The 16,479-nt window shown below is 37.4% G+C and overlaps 1 protein-coding gene across 7 annotated transcripts in view; it reads left to right on the forward strand.

Annotated features, from left to right (window-relative positions):
* Positions 1 to 16,479, forward strand: part of gramd4a (GRAM domain containing 4a) — a 34,866-nt gene that overhangs the window by 2,625 nt on the left and 15,762 nt on the right. For 2 of the 7 annotated variants that reach the window (XM_047804040.1, XM_027151415.2), the window contains exons 2-3: positions 1,180 to 1,387; positions 7,117 to 7,231. In XM_047804040.1, coding sequence (XP_047659996.1) covers positions 1,180 to 1,387; positions 7,117 to 7,231 — 323 coding nt within the window. The other 5 variants (XM_047804044.1, XM_047804041.1, XM_047804043.1 and 2 more) reach the window with 5 other exon arrangements.

Genomic DNA, 16,479 nt, shown 5'->3' on the forward strand with positions numbered 1-16,479 from the left:
GATATTTGTATATCAGTTTATCAACGTATTTTATTCAAGTCATTAAAAGACTCATATCTAAACATATTGCGTGATTGCTTATATTGATTCCACATTTTTTGTTGCAAGCACAGTTGAGATAATGTTCTTGATACGTGGCTGTACAGATGAAAAGTGGTTGTGTGGGCAGGGCACCGAGTGCCTCGTCTGCAGAAACAGCATCTTGTGGTTTTACGTAGCCTAGTTTATGTGAGCAACATTGCAACCAGCCTAACATAACACAAACATAAAAAACATCTGTGCAAAACTTAAAGGTCAGGATAACGGTAAACATATCCAGCAACCTGTGCTACCTTGCCTCTGCTGATCTCGGCCCTCTCAGCTGCCTCCTGTTATCTGGATGTTTGTTTAGGAGACCAGAAAAACTCAGGCATGTTTATGGAATTGGTTTCTAAACATAAAGTCAAAAACGTCTTATAATAAATGATTATGCGAGGAAGAGTGCCAAATTTAGCTGCACTGAAGTGCGCTTCCTGTAGTGTGTAGCCATGCCAGTACTTTGTCATTATGTGGATGTTAGCTTTGCTTTCTCCAGTGTGAGGCTGTCTCATGAGTCACAGTCTCTCGCTTCCACTTTCATTATTCACTAGCACATCATATCAAATCTATAGTATAAACTATATAAAAAGAAACTATAAAATATGAAATATAAGTAAAACATTTTTATACATATACATAAATATGCATGTATGTATATTTATGTATATGTATAATTTTTTTTACTTATATTTTCATATTTTATAGTTTCTTTTATTATATATTGCTAAATTTAGACCAACCTTTTCTTTTTTGTGAAAAAAACACATTAAAATAATAATAATAATAATAATAATAATAATAATAATAATAATAATTATTGAATAATGAGTATACATTTTTTAATTTAATTTAATAAATTATTAAATAATGAGTATTGTGCAGCATCCATGTTTTGATGTCGTTTACACAATCAGAGAGGATCGAACTTGAATGAGTCATGCTGGTTTTGGTGGATATGAAAATTTGTAGCTTTGTCATCTGCAGTGAAATCCTAGCCCACATCCTATCTTTATGAAGAATGGCATAATTTATCCAGCACCGCTTTCCAGAAGAGAATTTGCTCATACTAACTTTTTTTTTTTTTTTTTTTTTTTTTTGCAGATTTGGCGTACACCATGTTAAGGTAAAGCCTAAGCTAGCTGTGTTGAACATGCTAAAGAGGCTGGACAAAATAAGGTTCCGAGGGTCAAAGCGTGATGAGTTCCTGGATCTGGCTGAGTCTCCTACTGCCTCGGATAACGAAGGCATCGAGGACATTATGATGAAGCCTCGGCTTTCCTTACGAGACTCGGAAGAGCTGAGAGAACCAGTAAGTCAATCATACCGAGCTCAAACCCAGTTAGTGTTACCCGATTTAAATTCATTTAGCTATATTTATTGTAACTCAATTAGCTGTCACAAAAAACATTAGCCTTATTAACAAAAACAAGCCTCTTTATCCAACTGAAATTATTTTAACCTTATTGTAACTTAAATCTAATAAGTGGTCATTTAAACCCACTTATTCCAAACGAAAACACAGCTAGGTTTATAAACACAGCTCACACACAAATGGCTTTAATATTCTAATGTGAATTTATGTCTGTTTGTTTTGTTAATATTTTTGGCTTTGTGTCTATCTCCCTGTAAGTGATGTTTCTAACTAGCTCTATTCCCAGGCTCTATTCAAGGTCACGGTCTGATGCTATCTTACCACTTATTTTGTATGTCTGAGGCTTTTTAAATGTTGTATTATGTAAAACGCCTTACCCAACAGCACCAGATTTCTAACAGTAGGCTGTTTTTTAGTCGAATCTCAGTTGCTTGTATTTTCAGCATGAGAAATGTGATTCTTCGAGTCATAACTGAGTGGAGAAGTAGGCAAAAGGCACTTGATGTCGACGGGCGTCTAGTTTCTATTAGAACACGGAGGCAGATGTTGTTTGGTGTACTGCCCTGTGTCTGCCATGTGTTGTTGGATTAATTGAGCTAATTCAAAGCCCAGAGAGAGAGCTGGAGAAAGAGAGATGGTCTGGTGTTGATAGACATTCAGCCAAGAGCTTGCTTGATGCTCTTGCCTTCCTGTTTACTCATCCCTCTTCCTGTTTCCATTGTGCTGAAGGAAGATCCAATAGATTAAACACGCCAGTGTGACCGAGCCTGGCGTCTCCATCAGCGAGCACAGAAGAGCTCAGTGGCTCCAAATCTAATTGCTCCACAGACGAACTTTTCTCAATTAATAATCTAGTCATACTTCTTGAATAATCGATGAAACCTGAGCTAAAATGCGATTTGTCTTGTGCACGTTCTCTGACTTTGTAAGAGATTAAACCCCATATCTGTGTAACGTTATCCTTTTCTTTTCTCTTGCTTATTTTTGAAGCATTTTCCATGATGAAATATATTAGATTAGTCATCATGTTGTGTAAGAGCCATGTGAGGACAGTTTCTCTTTCTTATCTTCCATATGCGAGGTGACCTTGCACTTTCTCTGTTTCTTGATTTCTCACTTCGTCTTCTTTAATCTTATTGAACACAAATTCACATTTTCACCTTTTGAATGTATTTAAGTTTTGTTTGTTTTGCTCTCTTGTATGTTTTGCTTTTTCTCTTCTCTTTTCTTTCGCTTTCTTTCCTTTCTCCTCTCCTGCTCTCTCTCTCTCTCTCTCTCTCTCTCTCTCTCTCTCTCTCTCTTTATTTCTTCCCCCCTTCAGCCTTGACTATTCTATATATCCTCTTCTCTTCTCTTCTCTTCTCTTCTCTTCTCTTCTCCCCACTGATTGGTGATAGACAGAGTGGGTGTTCATGTGAAGGTTCTCTGTGGAGGAGGAACCAGTTGCCCCTGCGTGTCTTCTGTTGTTGTTTTCTTTTTATTTCCACATAGCTGCCTCCTATCGCACCATGTAGCAGTTTAAAATAGGTTTTGACCTTTGAGCTAAAATGTGTACTGATCTGATGCTATGATCTAATGTGGGCTTGAGAAAATGTGGAATATATTAAAGCAGAAGTTTACCAGGAAACACTTGTTCTAGACAATTTGAAACAAACCATTAAATACTAACGTAACAATTTCACAGACTTTCAGTATATATTTAGTTTTCAAATAGTTCTCTTGGTCCATGTGACTTCTTGTTTTCTGTCAGGAGTCAAACAGGAGGCAATAGGGAAAAGGCAATATGCATATCATTTGAATCAGTAGATGAGAAGCAGCGTTTGCTATCTCCAAATTGCAGTAAGTTCCATCTCTAACAATAAAGCCTCTCATCTTCTTTCCCTCAGAAACCAGGGATCAGTCCAGTCCAGTTAACTAAAGTAAAACCAGCAGACAACAACCTCATGAGGGAGTATAAATATCTTCACAGATATACAGTACACTTTAACACCTGATGTGTACATTTATACATGTTGAAGTCTACAAAATTATACTTAATAAAAGAACTAAAATGAGTTCAACTAAGTTCAGAAATGGAGGAGTAAACAAATAAAACCAGAAATATTCTCAGATGTTAGAGTTTCAAACATTGATGTGACATCAGATCAGATTGATATTACATTGATATGACATCAGATCAGATTGATATGACATCAGATTTAACATTAGATCAGATTGATGACATCGGATCAGATTAATATGACATCGGATCAGATTAATATGACATCAGATCAGATTAATATGACATCAGATTGATATGACATTGATATGACATCAGATCAGATTAATATGACATCAGATCAGGTTGATATGACATTAGATCAGATTGATATGACATTGGTAGGACATCAGATCAGATTAATATGACATCAGATCAGGTTGATATGACATTGGTAGGACATCAGATCAGATTGATGACATTGGTAGGACATCAGATCAGATTGATATGACATCAGATCAGATTGATATGACACTGATATGACATCAGATCAGATTGATATGACATCAGATCAGATTGATATGACATCAGATTGATATGACATCAGATCAGATTGATATGACATTGGTATGACATCAGATTAGATTAATATGACATCAGATCAGGTTGATATGACATTGGTAGGACATCAGATCAGACTGGTATGACATTGATATGAGATCAGATCAGATTGATGACATTGGTAGGACATCAGATCAGATTGATATGACACTGATATGACATCAGATCAGATTGATATGACACTGATATGGCATCAGATCAGATTGATATGACATTGGTATGACATCAGATCAGATTGATATGACATCAGATTTGACATTAGATCAGATTGATGACATCAGATCAGATTGATATGACATTGGTATGACATCAGATCAGGTTGATATGACATCAGATCAGATTGATATGACATTGGTATGACATCAGATCAGATTAATATGACATTGGTATGACATCAGATCAGATTAATATGACATCAGATCAGATTGATATGACATTGGTATGACATCAGATCAGATTAATATGACATCAGATCAGATTGATATGACATTGGTATGACATCAGATCAGATTAATATGACATCAGATCAGATTGATATGACATTGGTATGACATCAGATCAGATTAATATGACATTGGTATGACATCAGATCAGATTAATATGACATCAGATCAGATTGATATGACATTGGTATGACATCAGATCAGATTAATATGACATCAGATCAGATTGATATGACATTGGTATGACATCAGATCAGATTGATATGACATTGGTATGACATCAGATCAGATTAATATGACATCAGATCAGATTGATATGACATTGGTATGACATCAGATCAGATTAATATGACATTGGTATGACATCAGATCAGATTAATATGACATCAGATCAGATTGATATGACATTGGTATGACATCAGATCAGATTAATATGACATCAGATCAGATTGATATGACATCAGATTTGACATTAGATCAGATTGATGACATCAGATCAGATTAATATGACATCAGATCAGATTGATGACATCAGATCACATTGATATGACATTGATGTGACATCAGATCAGATTAATATGACATCAGATCAGATTGATATAACATTGATATGACCATCAGATCTAACTGGAATGTGATTAGTCTTGTTCACACAGTTGAACTGATAGGTCAGTACTATTAGTATAGATAGTATGCAGATAGATACTGTAGATAGACTGTAGATATACAATACTATTAATTTGCATATTTAGATATTATTCCTTTCTGTTACTGTTTAATTCTTGATCTTATCAGCCAGAAAATTGTTAATAGGTTGATTTTCTACTGCAGCACTCTGACAGTAGTTCGGCTCCTCGTTTCTGTAGTCTGCTTACGCAGGAACTTTTCTTTGAGATTTATTTAGCAGTTATTAGAAGGAGTTTCCTGTGTCTGAGGTAAATCTATAACTTTTCTGCCATGAAGTAGACTTCATGCTAGCCTGTATTCTTGTGTCTTGTAATCTTTAAGAGATGTATATAGCTAAGGTGCCAGTGAGGGAATGGTTGTTTTATAATATTGGACATTCTACAACATTATATGTAACTGTAAACTGGTAAAACAACCAAAAAAATGGTGATATTGAACATTTTGTGAGATGTCATTTGGTATATCTGTTACATTATGGAGCTTCTGTCACTAATACAAATTCCTCACATGTGAAAACGTACCTGGCAATAAAGTTCTTTCTGATTCTGATTCTGATTCTGATATATGTAGTATAAAACAGTAGAGCTTTTTTGTCTCTAGCAGCCTGTAACTTAGCAATGCTATGCTAGGTTTATACGATGTGTTTCTTCTGACACGCTATCGTTTCTGTAGTAATCATTTGATATCATTCACTTGTACATCACGTTGTGTTTCGTTCCTTACTTGCCATGTTGTACTTTTTTGTTCGGTCTGTAGACAGCCGGACATAATGGAGTTGTTAATCTGGAGATGAATGTGTGATGTGTAAACATGGGCATATGTGTGTAAAATATGTGTTTTAACACCCAGTCTCTGTTTTCCTCCAAATCGTTCATATGCATGGCAGGTGGGCATCCAGGCACCAGCTTGGCACTGGATTTTCCCAACATGACTGTGTGTGTGTGTGGGTGGTGTCGGTGTATTTCTGGCAAAGATGTGACAGGCTCCAAAGATATTTTTTTAAGCAGCAGCATCTTACAGTTTGAGACAACAAATGAGGAGAGCGATGACTCAGACCACAGCCTTGTGCTCTCTATCTGTCTGTTGCTGTCTTGGTCACATTCTCACCCACAAAATAAATAAGGAATCTGTCCTGAAGGTTTTCTGGATAGTGGGTCATGTGACTAATGATCATTTTCTGTTTCATTTACTAGATCATGCATCATTAAAGTCTTCTATTTAAAACTTTCCAGTTTTTGTCATACTCATACTTTCAGTCTTTGGTGCGTGCGCGAGTGTGTGTGTGTGTGTGTGTGTGTGTGTGTGTGTGTGTGTGTGTGTGTGTGTGTGTGTGTGTGTGTGTGTGTGTAGGGACCTGCCGCATTGAGTGTATAAAGCAGCAAGGACAGTGTGCTGCATTGTGTGTGTGTGTGTGTGTGAGAGAGAGAGAGAGAGAGAGAGAGAGAGAGAGAGAGAGAGAGAGAGAGAGAAAGAAGAGTAAACCCACACTCTCAGTTGCAGTGGCCTCTTAAAGAGATACCCTGCCTCTCACGCCTCTATGCTTTCCCTCATGTATTTCCTCACCCCCTCCAGCTGTCTTTGCTGTGCGCATGGAGTCAGAGCAGAAGTAAAGACTGCTCTATGCATCGCCTGCTGCTTGGCGCTGGGAGATCCTACCCTCCATTTGACACTGCGCTTTGCATTTTCAGGGCAAACAAGAAGCAGAAAGGCGTGGATTTCAGTAAGGTGGCTCCCTGTTCACCAGCCGTACGTGCTCTGCGTGTATTACACACCTTTTGACTGCTTTGCATTTATCCTCAGCCTATGTGTGTGCATGTGAGTGAGGGGAAAGAGTAATTAGACTGTAACCACATGTGTGCATGTGTGTTTGTGTGTGCACATCACGTGTGTGTGTGTGTGTGTGTGTGTGTGTGTGTGTGTGTGTGTGTGTTGGACAGGTTGGATCAGGATCTCTCAACATGGCTGGTGTGCAGGACCTGAGGAGCGACTCTGAACGTCTCAATGAGGTTAAAGGTCATCTAGAAATTGCCTTACTGGAGAAGCACTTCCTGCGTGAGTAGAGATGTGACTTCCTGTGTTATTGGTTTATACATGTGTGTATGTGTGCCCATGTGTGTGCGTATGACTTATAGCCACCAGTTCAGCATCCAGCAAACTGCACATCTAAATCACATCTCACCTCAAAGAATATTTGGCTCAGTGAAATCACTTTCTACATAAACAGCCTCAAAACATCCAACAATTGAAAAATAATTAAGTGCACGGATCAGATCATGTAGGTTTATACCTTCAGGCCACATTCACATCCAGTGTCTTGTGTAGTGACAAGCCAGACCATGTGCTTTTTTCATTCTGATCAGTAATACCTTGTCAGAAACATCGGTCTGTGATGTAATGGCTTTGAGTGAGTAATGACTCATGCTTCCATTACCTATTATAAAGATATGCATCGTAGCTCCGGTGCAGTGCAGTTCTCATAAAACACTTTACACCTCTTTAGTTAGTGTATAAATTACAGTCCACACATTTACTGTCTTTTTTAATTGATTCATTAGTGGTTTAATTGATTCATCGATCGATTCATTGATTCTTCAGTTCTGAGGAAGTTGGTAACTTGGTCCACTGTTTTCAAACACTAACAGATTTGTGTTTATCAAAGAACAGAACCTTTTACATTTATAGCTACATTTAATGTCACACATTCACCAAACAGCAGCATATAATCATTACCTCACCAAACTCAAAAAAAAATGATGGCGAGACTTGCAGTTTACGTGTGTTGACACTGGAGACTCGTTCCCACAATGCTACATGTCATACAAAACAATTCACAATATTAAAATGTACACATTTTTTGTAATGTCATGTATGTTGTTAATATAGAAACAGTAACGTACTAGAAAAAGCACATTATTATAAACTTATAAATAGCCAGAGTAGTTGTATTACATCATGCACTGTGCTGTTGACTGGAATCCACAGTAATTAAAAGGCTGTATAGGCTTGATTTTGATTGTAAGCTAATGTGTTTATAACCACAAAAACAGCATTAAGTGTATCTGGATGTGCTAAATGGAATTTTATTCTGTTATTCATGTGAGTGAGAAAGAGTGAATTAGATCAGCTGATCGTTCCAGAATATGAACTATCTATATATGCTGTTAGATATAGTATTGGTGTATATCTATCATTTTGAATGACCCACAGACATCTGGAAGAGACAGAACAATATGGCAAGACCGGGACTTTGTCTCTGTCTATATGTGAATATCGGCATTTTATTGGTGTGGAGTTCAACACAGTACTCATGACAGCAAGCTGTATTAAGCTTGTATGTGTTTACCTTTAAGTCTCCTTTGACCCACACTTAGCCAGTTATTACCAGCACAATAATAGCATTGACCCATTTAACACTGCAGTACAGCTGACTAGAGGTTACTCGCGTTCAGGAGGTGTGTACGTGTTTATCTTGGGATTCCCCATTACACTCAGACACATGCTGACTCCAGCTTTTCTTCACCTTCCACTATACAGTAATAATTATTCTGAAAAGATGGAAACAGTCTGAAATTATGACACATAGGGTACAATTTCACAGATTCAGTTTCTCCAAATGTTGCATATGAGATATATATCCACAGTACTGGAAGTAGTAGTCCTATGTTTGATCCTTAGCTTGGGTCAATGTATTTAAACCTTTAAAACCCTTTCATACTCTTTACTATATAACTAATTGTGCTATAAAAAAAAGAAAAACAACTATTTCAGATAGAACTGGCACAATAAAAAGTTTTTATCTGGGGTCAAGTCCACATTGCCACTGTACTACTCCAATTATAATCAATAAAGGTGTCATACGTTGACATGGCAGTTTTCATTAACTGTTGATTAGTTAATGAATATAAGGTTTGGATCATTGACTATCATGTACTGTTAGACTACATAGAGCATTTGATTTAGTCACTGGCAGGACTGGCATGAAACTCAATCAGTCAAGAAATGAATTTCTGTGCTTCTAAACACGCTTCTCAAGTTTCCAACTGCTGCTTAAGCGTGCACTCTAGAGCAGACTCACCGTGTATGAAATATCATGTAACATAAGCCAGGTTTGAGGTTAATAGCTCTTTACTTTTACCATAGCAAGAGACCGTTTACAATTATAGTAACTTATAAAGCAAACCTATTTTGGTATATTTTGTCTCTCTTAATGCACTGCTCCATCATGCTTTACAAAAGCCAATCTTTATAGTTCACTTTGCAGGATCTCTCTGATGTATTCTGCATGCTGAAATACCCCACATCTCTCTGATATGCCTGGGAGTTCAGGTCTCAGATTGTATGAGTCATGTTGCAGCAAGTTAATCGGAGGCATGTCCGTCTGTAGGCTTCTGTGTAAACAGCACTGAAGGAAAGTCAAATCAAAGTCAAAAGAAGTGTCCTTCTCCTGTGTGACCTACCTGTCTGCTCCTTTTACACTATCTGAGCAGAACTAATTGGCTACTTTTAGAGATGCTTAGCAAAGTGTAGTTTGTATGTCAGGATGCCCTATAGGCATTAAGCCAGGACACATTCCTGAGTCATCACTGAGACTCAGTGTGTGTGTCTGGGTGTGTGCATTGCTGTGTCATCATGCTAAGTCAGTAAGAAGTTAGTAATGTGATTAGTGTATGCAAGGCCAGAGCCTCCTCTTCTTACACATACACCACACACACACACACACACACACACACAGACACACAGACACATTTGGTCACACAACCACACACGTACAAAGACAATATAATTAACTAAAAAAAAAGGGACAAACCAAAACACGTTTTACTTAAGTCGTTGTGAATAATATCATCTGTAATGAAAAGTGTTGTATCGAATGCAAAAAAGTGTTGTATTGAATGCAAAACAGTGCATTTTCACTAATATCCTCAGACCTTTGGAGCTCACTGTATATATCTCACACTATATCTCATGTTATAAGTACATACACTAATTTTTATCCACTAGGCTTGTGTACAAGTGAAACAGGGAAGAGAAAGAAGGACCAGACAATCAAACTTCCATGTCCTAACCTTTTTACCCTATTGACAATGACAGACTGTACAATAATTTGAACTCAGCAATATGGTGGCTAAAAGTTTTCTGTCCTCATAAACTGTTTGTTTTCTAGCTTAATATTATGTTTAAGTGGGAGTTGAGATCTATATTTTGACTGTGTTGGCAGTGCTACCTCAGCAGTTAAGCATCTGACTCAATGATTAGTTCTGATTAAGTAATTGAAGGTTGTGAGCTCAAATCCCATCTGTTGGAAAGTCAGCAGTGATCAAAGCCCCTACTGCTTGTGTATTTGGGTTGTGGCTTTTCTCATTTCTAACTGGCTGCAGACAAAACATCTGGGAAATAGATACAGTACAACTGCCCTGCATTTACATTGTGGCTTAATAATGAGAACATAATGTAGGGTCATAGAACTAGCAGCTTACCCCTTTTCTTATCACTTGCTAATGAAGATAATGTTAAAACCCAAACCCATGACTGGCCCTCGTCCAACTTGCTTCCTTATCCTGCTCTGTGTTGTAACAGACATTGTGATTGCCACGTTCTACACACCACTTCCTCTGGAATATCCTGTGCATTATGTGCCTTGCAAACTGTGAGGGACTATTTCTTTATTTGTAGCACCCCCGTTTTCTTGTTCTCTGCTCTTTCAAGCAGGTTACCATGCAACAGTAGAACTCTGCAGGCAGGAGGGCGGCCACAGGAGCTGCGCTTTATATGCCTCATTGTTGGCTTGAAAGCCTGGCGCAGTCTCATAGAGCTACGACAGTGTGTGTCTGTATGAGATGAGGTGGGCACTGCTGAGAGAGCTGGCATATCACGTCATCACAGTTCCAGCTGAATGACAGCACACCCGCTATGTCCCTGAAGCTCACTAATGAATACTGAAAATCATCACTCTACTGTTATCTAGCAAGACTTTCTAATTTAATAGGTAACAACATGTCCTACTTTAGTAATGTCATCCTCCTGTTGTCAAGCCTTGTGCTGAGATATTGCTGCTATTAAGCCTTTATTATTATCGTCAGATGTACTTTACATCTGACGATAATAATATTATCGTCAGATGTACCCTGGAGCAGAGAGGGTTAAGGGGACCAACAGTGTTATATGAACATTGTTAAGACCGAATACTTCACTCACTAATGTATTATTGTGTAACAGGTGACTTCTAGAAATGAGCTGTCTTTCAACGAATTCAATATACAGAATACTGTATGGCCAAAAGTAATCGGACAGAAGATCATCACAGCTACTGTATATCTGGTTCTTCCAAAAAGTTGGAAACACACAATTGTATAGGATGTCTTTTAGATTAAGATTTCCCTTTTCTGGAACTAAGAAGCTCAAACTTCTCACTAATGCTCTTGTGTCTGAATGAACTACAGTCATGCTCCAAAATCTAGTGGAAAACCTTCCCAGAAGAGTTACAGTATCATAACAGCAAAGGTGGACTAAATCTGGAATGTGATGTTCACCGAGTACATAGTATATGTGTGATGGTCAGGTGTACACAAACTTTTGCCATATTGTCTATCTGGTGTGCAAGTCATATAATTTGCTTGTAAAGTAATACATGTCTTTTATGGAACCAAATGCAACAGCATTTCTACTGGTTGTAATAACACACAGAATTATATGAAGCAGAGGCTTATAAGAAGAGGCTTGGGCTATTTTCTTCCTTGCCCAGACTGTAGACTGTCATGATAACACAGACTAAAATACCCCAGTAGACCTGCTCACCATTTGGGTTGCTATATATTGCTGCTTCCTGCACTCTGCTCGAGGATGAAAGAACCAGTGTAATGAACCCAAACAAGGTGGATTATTTACTCTATCACCTTTTTGTTTTACTCCTTTGTGCCTTTTAAATAATTTTGTAGGGGGGAACTAAATGTTGACAGAGTAAGCATAGACTGTTCATTTAAAGGACAAACGACACAAAAGGACAGATGACAGACCTGATTGTTTAGTGTAGATAGAATGAATGGGTTAGATGTTTTCTCTTTACCTTGGATGACATTCGGAGGACAAATAACATAGAGTGGGAAGTGCATTGTGGACCTGAAACATTTACATTAAAAAAAAACCTTTATCTGCATTTAAGTGTGTGTGTTAAGTGTATGTGTGTGTGTGTGTGTGTGTGTGTGTGTGTGTGTGTGTGTGTGTGTGTGTGTGTGTGTGTGTGTGTGTGTGTGTGTGTGTGTGTGTGTGTCTAACAGTTTGCCTGATCAGGCAAATCCTCATTCATGTTTAACCCTAATAGTTTATTTGTCAAGCTAATGATAGATTGGATATAATAAATTTTAGCCTCCTTATTCATATCTACAAATCACTTCATGGTTTGTTAATTAACAGCCTAAAAATATTAACAGTCAAGAAAAGTAGTTGTAGGCAAAACCAAGCTATTTGGAAGTGATGCATTTTATGAAAATGATTAAAGCTGTCATGTATTCTACTTGTGCAAATGCAGGACTTTAGATTTGCGCTCTGCCGAGTGTGTGAAGTCATGAATGCACAAAGCCGAAACTGATTTAAAGCAGGAAGTGGTTTTAGTACAGGATGTCTAAGAAGAGTTTAAGCTGAACACGTCAGTGCCTCTCTGTTATAGTGTAAACAGTAACGTATTGAAATGCTGCCAGTTACAGTATTTGCTGACAAAAACATAGTTGTTTACAAATGAACAACAATTCTACTGTTTTTTTCTCCAAGATAATATACGACATAAATCGCATGTACCTGAGTGTGAATTGTGCTGTAAATTATGTTGTAAGCTGTGTTAAAGCACTATAACATAACAATTGTCATCAAAATGAAGATGATTGACTTTAATTGACTGTGAGTCGGGTCTTTTGCAACTGCAATCTAATCCATTTTCATCTGTTTGTTAAAAGTCTGCGATTTAATGAGCTTGTCAGGACTTTTACAGCTGCTAATGTGTCAGCGAGTCTTAACATCAGTGTGTTTCTGCTGTGTTGGTGAAATTTGTTCCGTTTAACCTTTGTCAGTTTTGCTGCATTGCTCAGTTTTGCTGCAGCCATTGTCTAAGGGCAAAAGGACAAGGTTTGCATTATAATTCTGATGTGTACTGTAGCAGATGATTATGCTTCTGCTTAGCAATGAACAGCCTTCTTAAAACTCAGCGCTTGCAAATGCTGAAAAGAAACGAGGGCTTTTGATCATTTATTGTCAGCCACTGAATAACTAAGATTACGATCTTCTTCTCCTTTTTAAATGGTGATCTATAAGACCATTTTATGTTTGAAGGCTGCCAGTGATGTCATTTTGATAGCGTTGCTTAATGTTGTGGAAAAGACTGTACAGAATGTGAACAAATGCTCACAGCTCTAATCGCTTCTTCTGTTAATAGAGCCTTTGTTCAAGCCAAAATCTCACTGGAATTTGCTAGCAGAGGCATCCTGCATGATTAGGAGTGCCTCAGGTCTCTATGTCAGGTCCTCGACTGTATCAGAGTGTAAGAGTGGACTGTTTAATATGGGGAGAGCTTTCCCCATGTGGATTGATAGTAGGTGCAGAACAAAGTGTGGGTTAGAGAGGAATATACATATCTGTAATGTCAGAACGGGGAAGTAAAATATAGTGTGACGCACTATAAATCCATAAAAACCTTACTTTTGGGAGCACATGCAAAACAATTAATCATTCAATCAATTAATCATTTTTAGTTAATGTTCTTTTTAATCCAGCACAAATTGCACTGTTTTGTGGTTTATTTTATATAGATAAGATATAACATAAAAGTAAGTTTGTTCTAGATATGAATACATAATTTGTTTATCTATAGTTTTTTTTATATAAAGCACCGGCATAACGTTATGTTTTCAGTAGGTCCATGTATGTTCAAAGCATGATCTGTTATACATATACGTATATACACTGTTATGTTCTGGATGTTTTCTGGAAGAGTTACAGGCACATGACTTGAGCATGCCAGAGCGCCTCATATGTAAATGCTAATTAACCAGAGATTACATAATCAATACTAATTACATGGAGAGAGACAGTGAGAATGAGAGTTGCTATGGTTTCTGACTCAGTGTAAGCTGTGTCTCCTTTAACTCACTGTCTCTTTCCCCCATTTCACTCCAGGCTTAATAGGTTTACATGCTGTCATGGCATGGATAGATTAGATACAGCTAATCTTCTTAAGATGCACAATGTCCTGTAGAGGCATTGCACGCACACACACACACACACACACACACACACACACACACACACACACACACACGCACACGCACATGCATGCACGCACACACACACACAATTAGATTAGATTACTGAATAAACTTGTTGATGTAAAAGGGTAGGTTACTTTGCACAGATGAATGAACCTGCTTTCACAGAAACTCCATTAACACACACACTTACACCATCAGTTTATTTCTATGGTGATATCTCCATATGAAAATATTCTTTTGTTAAAGTAATAGTAATAATAGTAATAATAAGAAGACAAAGAATAAGAAGACACTCAGTGTAATTACCAGGAAAGTCAGAAACGTGCCAAAATGTGTAAAAACGTTCAGGTTTAGTGGCTGATTAGTCATATTAGCTGTGATTTTAATAAAATATACTGTATATTTATCATTTTAACTAATATAATAAACACAGGCATTTATTTTGTCATCTTTACTGTGTTAAAACAGCTTTATGAGGGAAGCAAGCTTTACTTAAGAGAAGCTAGACAGCAATTGTTTTTAATAAAAATAGTTATCTACTAACTAGCTAACGTAACTAAGTAAAAAGATAGCTAATTTTCAGTTAGAGTCATTCTTTAGGTTATGTTTATCTCCTATCTTACTGTAAAACTATTATTCTTTTTGAATGTTATTGTATTTAAAGCTAAAATAAAAGTAAACAAAAAAGTAAAAGTAAAATAAAACAAACAAAAAAAAAAGAGTACCTACTGTACAGTACCTATTGTACCTCAGAGTATTACAAAGCCTTTTAAACATGCACTATACAAGTCCCGGTTGAAGTCTTTACTACTGAAACAATAGCGTAGACGAACAAGTGATACAAACGATAGCGTAGTGAACAAACGATAGCGTCGACGAACGTCATTTTCCTCGCAGACAGAACTACTGTCTGAGTTACACCTTCTGACCAATCAGATTTGAGAACTGAACATGTGTAGAAAATGATTATATTTTTCAGCTTTACCCTATTTTTCTAACAAAACGTGGTGTTCTATTATGTTCAGCCCATTACTAGCACAAGTAGAGTTAGTTGGAAGAGTCTAAGAAAAATGAACTGGAGTGCAAAAGAGATACAGCTATAAATAATGACCTAACAGAATAGAGATGATGAGTGCGTGTTGGAGAAGGGAGATAGATATAGAAAGAGAGAGAGAGAGAAAGAGAGAGAGTGAATGCTGCTAAATCTTTGATGAGGTCTAACAGGTGGTGATGAGGTGTCTGTGTGTACTGTATTAATGTATTAATCTTCTGCTCCATCTCGCTATACAGCCTAATTAGAGGATAGCTATGAAATGAGTCCTCTGTTAATTATGTATAGACTCCACTTACAAAATGAAATGACATTTTAACATCAGTGCCCTACTTGTTTTCTTGACAAAAATGTGGTACATTTTATCTGTTTCTATGTTGTGTGAGGGTTTGTACTTTGTGTAATGTGTTTATCCATACACGGATAGCGATGTGTTAAAAATGACTTCAGCATGGGCTGGTGCTCAGGGATAGTCACGTCATTTATGTCTATTGTTGAACAGTGTTAGTGTGTCTAACACAACCATTCAAGCCATTAAAGAGATAGATTAGAGTGCTCCTACATCCTGTGCCTGAACATTGTAGCGTAGATATGTTATCTCATATTCATTAGCATTGGTTTAGATATTATGAGAAGCACTATTTGTTAATATGTGACACATCAGTGTGTGTGTGTGTGTGTGTGTGTGTGTGTGTGTGTGTGTGTGTGTGTGTGTGTGTGTGTGTATGTGTGTGTGTGTGTGTGTGTGTGTGTGTTTGTGTGTTTGTGTGTGTGTGTGTTTGTGTTTGCGTATTGATGGAAAAACTGACCCATGTCCCAGCCACTGTGGGTGGTACAAGGTGTGTGTGTGTGTGTGTGTGTGTGTGTGTGTGTGTGTGTGTGTGTGTGTGTGTGTGTGTGTGTGTGTGTGTGTGTGTGTATCAGGGAGCTTGCCAATACAATGGAGTTGTTTTCTAGCATCTGCTACCATGCCACTTTGTCTGGACATGACTTCC

The sequence above is a fragment of the Tachysurus fulvidraco genome, chromosome 19 (genome assembly GCF_022655615.1).
Source record: "Tachysurus fulvidraco isolate hzauxx_2018 chromosome 19, HZAU_PFXX_2.0, whole genome shotgun sequence".
NCBI classification, from domain to species: domain Eukaryota; kingdom Metazoa; phylum Chordata; class Actinopteri; order Siluriformes; family Bagridae; genus Tachysurus; species Tachysurus fulvidraco.